Source organism: Thunnus thynnus, chromosome 12 (genome assembly GCF_963924715.1).
Source record: "Thunnus thynnus chromosome 12, fThuThy2.1, whole genome shotgun sequence".
Taxonomy (NCBI): Eukaryota; Metazoa; Chordata; class Actinopteri; order Scombriformes; family Scombridae; genus Thunnus; species Thunnus thynnus.
Genome location: NC_089528.1, coordinates 11,308,473 through 11,316,022, shown reverse-complemented (window position 1 = coordinate 11,316,022; position 7,550 = coordinate 11,308,473). Strand labels below are relative to the sequence as shown.

At 39.2% G+C, this 7,550-nt stretch overlaps 1 protein-coding gene across 2 annotated transcripts; it reads left to right on the top strand.

Annotated features, from left to right (window-relative positions):
- Positions 1-2,796: 2,796 nt before the first annotated feature.
- On the top strand, positions 2,797-5,800 carry gadd45aa (growth arrest and DNA-damage-inducible, alpha, a). 2 transcript variants are annotated; one of them, XM_067605446.1, is made up of 4 exons: positions 2,797-2,877; positions 4,080-4,181; positions 4,369-4,594; positions 4,904-5,800. In XM_067605446.1, the coding sequence occupies exons 2-4, from the start codon at positions 4,081-4,083 to the stop codon at positions 5,015-5,017; spliced, it is 441 nt and encodes a 146-aa protein (XP_067461547.1). In that variant the 5' UTR covers positions 2,797-2,877; position 4,080; the 3' UTR covers positions 5,018-5,800. The 2 variants fall into 2 exon arrangements, with proteins under 2 accessions (XP_067461547.1, XP_067461546.1); XM_067605445.1 differs by lacking the exon at positions 2,797-2,877 and adding an exon at positions 3,306-3,508.
- Positions 5,801-7,550: the final 1,750 nt, after the last annotated feature.

Sequence of the window (7,550 nt, the reverse complement as noted above, 5' to 3'; positions counted from 1 at the left end):
GAAAATACCAACACTGAGATGTGACGACACAGGTGATGCTGTGTGAGACAACACATGGCATATTTTTTGTATATTTCATATTTGTGTTGCATGCTTGTAATTAGAGAGAGAAAGTGCACTTTCAACATTTTGAGTAATGTTATAATTCATGGGTGGTTTAAGCTGTATGTCATTTTTGCATCAGCAGTAAGTTCTACTTATTTGATGCATTGTAGTATTAAAAATCAGTGTAAATCTGGTACAAATTTAAAGGTTTGAGAAAAAAATGGGCTATTCGGGTATAAATGTAAGGAGGTGGCTTCACTACATTATAAAAAGCAGTAGTTTCTCACATCACTGTTTTGTATTTACTCCAATGGGAGTTGATTGTGATGCATTACACTGTTGGGTCTTCTTGTTATTTTGTACCATACATGATTATTTATTTTTTTGCCCATGTGTTAGCTCATTGGTTTACATTATATATTCATGTACAGTATGTGTATGTGTATGCACATTAATCTAAATATATTTTTATGTATGTCTTTGTGAGGATATATATCTGTTTTCCTCGAGGTGCAGTGTTTATACTTTGGGAACAAATTTCCCCTCAAACCATCATCAATCAACCTTTATCTTACCAGCTGTCCTGACTTCTATGTCCTTATCTTCTACAAGTCTGTAGCACTGACTGACCAGAACTTTCCAAAAAATGCTGCATGTTCCTTCTTTGGTCTAGTTTAGATCTGACTCTTCTTTTTCAAGGAGCATTAGCTTTGTCCTTCGTTTGTTTCACTGAAGAAATTCTATTGCATATGAGCTTGTAGCTGCCCACTTAACTGCCCGGACTCTGTATGACCTTTAAAACACAGAAATTACCATTTTGATGCTGGAATAGCTGCAAATGAAGTGACAGCAACTGTAAGGAAAGACGTGGCAAGTAAATGCAGCAGCCAGGTATCAAATGTGCTGATTCAATGTAAATCAAATAAGCTGAACATAAGTTTAATATCTTGTGGTGATGGATGCAAAGACTGAATGCAGGTTCACATGTGATAAAATCTAAAGAATTAGATAATTATACAAAAAGGGTTCAATAAGTAGGCAGAAATTGGAGTAAAGAACTCATGTGGTGCATGTATGTTGTGTACCAGGGCTGACACCTGCAGGAAGAATAGATGGAATCATCTTTTATTCTCTTTCATCATCTGCCACCATGACGTAGATCTGTAAAAAAAAATCCGGTTGAGATAGAAAGTCTATAAAATGTACATAACCACAGAGTAAAAACCATATTAAGGTAGTTAATATGGTTAATATGTAATTCAAATCTGATGAAGAAAGCACATCTGTGAAAGTGATCTGAAGGATTGCAATGAGTCAGCTAACATCCTCAGTCAGGTTCTCCCGGAGTGTCTTGGGGCTCAAAATATGAACATTTAGCACAAAGTGGGAATATCTGTCATGTTCAATGCTCGGCACAATGCATTATTAATAAACTGTTTTTGAGTGTGCAGCCAAGCTTTTTCTCAGCGAGTTTTCACTGCAGCCACCAAGTGGCAGCATAACATCCCATAACATCCATAGCAGGACGTCCTTTCACTTCCGTATATGTCATTTCTTTGTATTAGAGAGTCTGAATGGTCTTCTATAAATCTGTCTTTTCTAGACCTGTAACAATGAATCTATTAATTGTTTAATCTGCAACTATATTGATAATCAATTTATCGTTTATGTCATTTTTCTTTGAGCTTTGGACAGTTTGGGCAGATAAGACCAGATGTTTAAAAACATCACCTTTGGCTTTAGGAAACTGTGATGGAAATTCTTCACTATTTTCTGACATATCACAGATGAAACAATTAATTGACTTATCAAGAAAATAATCATCGGATTAATTGATTTGGAAAATTTGTGTTAGAAAATAAGCATTAGTTGTAGCTCTGATCAAGTCCTCATCATCCAGATGTTACCAGATTTGAAGCGTACTGAAAACTGACATTCACAGTGACCAGGAAATTAAAATAAAATCAAACACTGAGCAGTGTTGTTGAAGTTACTCTTTACAATTGTACAAAGTGTCACAGACTGAGTTACAACAAAACTATAGCTTCAAGTGAAAAAAAGATTTCGGAAACAGATTACAAACTTTATGAATCTGCAAAGTCATATAGCAAAATCAGATAACATTGATTAGATGATTACTGTGTAAGGGGTCTGCCATGATAGGCTTCTTAGAAACTAGTTGTCCAGACACAGACATATTGCAAATAACTGTATTTTTAAAAATATATATATACTCTAAGATGCTACCCCAATTTAATTTCATCACATGCAATTTTCATATCTAATTCTTTATTATAACTCTCTTTTCCTCCTTATTTGTGACTATTTTTGTCTCAATACACTTTATAGTTACTGTTTATGTTTTGTTTTCTAACATAAGTTTTTCTTATTCATGTTAATCTTTGAGGCTGGATTTATTATGGACCAGACAAAATCAGGAAGTGTTTCCATGCCCCAGGTGACCCCAGCTCTGGACATATTCATATACATATTCAATTCAAGAACATTCAATACAGTAAATTTAAAAAATGTAATTGCTTATAACTAAATGTAAAATAGCAATAAATAAAGGATAGTAAAGAATATGTAGTGTAAAACGTCGTAGCCAGGGGTGATACTAACCATCATGAATGATGCAGGTGTGGTATTTATAGTGGTTCGCTCCACGCGCCAGTCTTTCTCGCGCCAGTCCTTTGGATCTCGCGCGCCGTTTCGGTAGGTTTTCGCACGCTCCGCAGCGGACCAATCAGCGGCCAGTTTTTCTCCAGCAGCGTCCCGTTGCCATGCAGTCACCCAGAAACCTGCCCTGTCCTGTCCTGCGCAGCAGCGAGGGTGAGTCCTGCAAACAAGTTATTCTCTATATTATATTATTAAAGGGATGAAGAGATTAATACAGTGAGCAAAAATATATTTTCATATGTCTATAATATATTTCAGTGTAGTTTGAAGTTTATTTTCAGCTCACTGTGAGCTTAATAAGCTAAGGTGATGAGGGTGTTTAAGTTTTAAGTTTGGGGATATTCAGCGTTAGCCACAGTTGTGTACATGTTATTATAACGTGGCAGAGGAGTGTTGCAGGCTAATGAACTGATTTTATATTTGTCCAAACGTCAGAGGCCAGCAAACAGCTGCAGTTACGGTAGTAACCCGGTTGGAGACAGACACGCCTGTTGCTGTGTGTCCGTCCAATCCCGGTCAAGAGTCTACAGGAGAAATTAGCATAGAACCAATGATGAGCGCTATGTAAATGTCCTCCTGACTCTCATTGTCCCAGACGGGTTTAATGTGAAGCTGCCAGATTTATCTTTCAGTTGCAGCACAGTGGACGACAGATAAAGTGCATGTTAGGTCGAGAAGATACCAGGATAACGTAACAGTACTGCACTATTTGCTCTAAAGTGGATTTGGATTTTATGTACAACATGACATTTGAGGAACTAAGTGGGGATTATTCTCAAGAAAGGTAACTACATGCATTATTATGATAACTCTTTTTTCTAATATTTCAACTATAACTAATGCATTTTTACATTATCGCCAGCACAACGTTACTATTGTGTCTGTGCTGCAACATTACATGCAATAATCAGACTAATGCACGATTTAAGTAATTTCAAAGCAATTTGTAGTGTAACTAATAACTGTACAGTGTCTTAACAGCTAACTGTTAACTGCAGATATTACAATGCAGCTTTGTCAGTCCACTTTTCGGTAAGTTAGCTAACGTTTACTCAGCGCTGCACGCTGGCTTTAGGTGAACAAAAAGTATATGACTACTTGACATGTCAGTCCTTAATACGCTTCTTTACTTTCCTTCAGCTGTCAGAGAGATTTTAACCGCAGAACTTATGACAGTTGACGTTTTACGTGGCGAAACTAACCTGTGCATGTCTATCAGTTGTGTGTGTGTGAGACGATGCCAGCTGGTTAGCTTGTAGTCCAGCTAACGTTAGCTTAAAAAAAAGGACGGTGAAAACTTTATGAGGCTCCGTTGTAACGTCGTTAATGGTCAGTTGTTTGACTCTGTGTTGCAGAATGGATTCAGTGGCGAAAGCTTTGGAAGAAGTCCTCACCTCTGCGTTACCTCAGGGCTGCATTACAGTTGGGGTCTACGAGGCAGCCAAATCCCTCAATGTGTAAGTACAAGGTTATTATATCACAGAGCTACTGGCTGCTGTTGGAGGTCTCTTGCAGAGTTAAAACATCCTTTTATATACATATGTGTGTGTAAACTTTTGTTAGATTTAATTATGTCCAGCATGACTTATACCATGCTTTGTTAGAAAAGTAAGAGCCTCTATTGTCTCTTTCTCTCCTCTTCAGAGACCCTGATAATGTGGTTTTGTGCATCCTGGCTACCGATGACGAAGATGTGAAAGATGTGGCCCTGCAGATCCACTTTACGCTCATTCAGGCCTTCTGCTGTGAGAATGACATCAACATCCTGAGAGTCAACAACACCCGGCGCCTGGCAGAAATACTGGGTGGAGGAGGAGGTGGAAAACAGAGCGGGGGTGAACCTATGGACCTACATTGTGTGCTTGTCACTGTAAGTATCTGTTCTTATAAATCCACATGTTTATATGGCTACATGAATGTTGTTTTGTTGTGATTTTACATGAGATGTCGAGGCATGTGTACATGAGTGAAACTCTTATTCAAGGGAGAACTTGCCAGTACTTGTTCTTGTGCATTTGGTAAACATGTGCATGACTCCTCCCTCATATGACTTCTGAGGAATTTCAGTACCTTGTATTTGCACACAAGCAGGAACTGTTTTAGATTAGTGCAGTACCAACCAAATTAACTGGTATCTCTGCATTTTAGTCATTTATCCTCTTTCTATTTTTATTTCCAGAGCCCACATTCCTCATCTTGGAAGGACCCTGCTTTGAGCAAAGTGAATTGCTTCTGCAGAGAGAGCCGATGTATGGACCAGTGGGTACCCATCATCAACCTGCCCGAGCGATGAAGTTTTTGCAGCGAAAACCTGTGAAAGGACTTGTATCTGCACAGGAATGGACACATTACCACCCAGAGATCAAATTCCAAAGCACTGCTGATGGGGAAAGAAAAATATGGAGGAAAAAAAAAGACCCCGCCGTCTACATGGGATGTATTAAAAAGAGAAAAAAAAGCAGGGGTGGGGGTGGATTTCCACTTGGACTGGACTGTTTGCAGTTGCGTCTGTCAGTTTTGGCAACCAAGATGAGATGGCGAGGCACTTGTACCGTCTTGAGGTGGACATTTGTTTTAAAAAAAAAAAAAAAAAAGCATGTTTGCTTTTTAATGTGAAGCTGGACACTGTACAGAAGGATAATATCATGTGTTTGTTGGGTGAAGCCTCTGTGACGAGTCAGAAAAGTGGGGAGAAAACCAGAGAATGGAGCTGTTGAGTGGACCAAGGCCTCGGCCTCTCTGCAGAAACAAAGCACTTGTTGAAACACTGGACCTTTGCAATTTCACTTATTTGATTTCAATTGTTAATGTTGACGTTGCTATTGTCATAATTTAAAAAGGGAAGGGCTAGACATCCAGTGAAGACATTGTGTGTATTTAGTGTTTCCTATGCCAGCTGGTTTTTTGCCACAAGTAAAAATTGTTCTTTTGTTACAATTTAAGTTATTTCTAATGATATTTAAGTGTATTTATGTTTCAATTTTTTTACCTTTAACTACTTGCAAAGTCTGAATGCAAAACACACACATGTATTGCTGTCAATAAAAAAAAAAAAAAGTATTTTTGGAGCCAGAACTACACGCGTTTTCGTTTCTCATTTCTGGAAATTTAGCAGAGCCGAACTGAATTCTGACCTTTAGCAAGCAGTTGTAAAGAGGAGTCACGTGCGGATCACAGGGGTCATGTTGGCCTCTGTGGCCTCGGTGCCATCCCTGAGCTGAAGAGAACAATAATCCTCAGCGCTCTCTCTGCACAGGCTTCTGCCTCGGTCAGCAGGACCATGTTCATTCATCCAAACTGTTTCCCTTTTCACCAATTCTCTGCAATTTGTCGGGCAGTTTAGTTTGCGTTTTCACCAGCTGACTTCCTAGAAAAGAGCATGTGACAGCTGCACACAAGGGGGAATATGGACACAGTATCTATATTTCAGATATGTCCATACACAGAATATTCATTACAGAACAGTTACATGTGCATCAAGTAAGTCACATTCATACAGTGAGGTTACATCAGGTGTTTTCATGCTATTTATGCTGCTGCCCTCGGGACCTGAGTATGTGGTGTCTCACTGCAGAGCACATGACTGGAACAACTTGGAAAATTTTGTAAAGGACACAGTGGCATGCAATCTGTTGTGCAAGAGCCGGTCTAAACTGCTCCTTCCACTCCCCCGCTCCTTTCCTTTTCCAACTGTGTCAAACACACACACGCAGGCTGACGCACCCACACACAGGTGATCTCTCTCTGGTGTTGAATGTCGGTGATGTCACTAGGATGATTGAAGGCAGGCAATCCCCTCTGAAAGTGCAGAGTCACGATCAGGAGAAGTGAGTGAAGGCAAAGGCTGTCCTTCGGTTGCACAATCCAGTTCAGCTTTTCATGTGAGAGGCATCATGTGACAATATTTCATATTACAAAACAAAAATCCTTAATAAAAATCTGGCAGATAACATCCGTGGTAAAAAATGATTATACAATATTGCACCATTTATTTTTACTCTACCACTATCGTCATTTGACATAGTTTACTTGAGTAACATCGCTATTTATTTGTGTGTTTGCATGTTTCCTCCCACAATCCCTGCAGGATAGGTGAACTAGAAAAGCTAAACCCTGAACAGGATAAACAGGTATAAGGAAGAAAAGATGGATGGATGAATTATCACTGCACAGCCTGGTAGAAATTAAGCATGTACTACCTACAGTGACACTTTGTCTCCCTATTCACTACACTACCCAGAAGCCCCCACTATAGAAATAAAAAATGATAAGTGAACTTAGACAAGTAAATGCACTTAAAGCTATGTGAGGTCAACATGTGTAACCTCATGTAACACACAGGCAGCACCTGACTGATGAAGTCTGTATAATGACAAAGCATTAAGGATTTACAGTTGTGTAAATAAACACTGGTACGTTCTGTCACAATCTGAAAATTATTACAATTTCCTCTAACCAGCTAGGAGTGACACCTGTGTCCACGTGTCCGTCTGCCCTATAAAGTGTCTCCGGCCTCGTGGTTTCAGTTGGCAGTGTGTGAAAGGTTTTCTGGCGTGTGACTGCAGGGTGTGACGCTGACTGATGTAATGTGGCATTGTTGTGATCGAAGGGAAAAGGTTATTTTAAGATGTAAGTGCTGTAATGCCACTTTTGCCTTCCAGTGAAGTCAGTCCAAAATAGGTTGAGGTTTGCATTGATGCCTTGTGGCTGCGCTGTATTGTAGGTCAGAGTTCAGATGCAGCTTTATCTGTGTGTTTGTAAAAGTAGAGTAAAATTTGATTTGCACTTTGAATTGTTATACAGTATATGGTGCAAACTGGGAATGT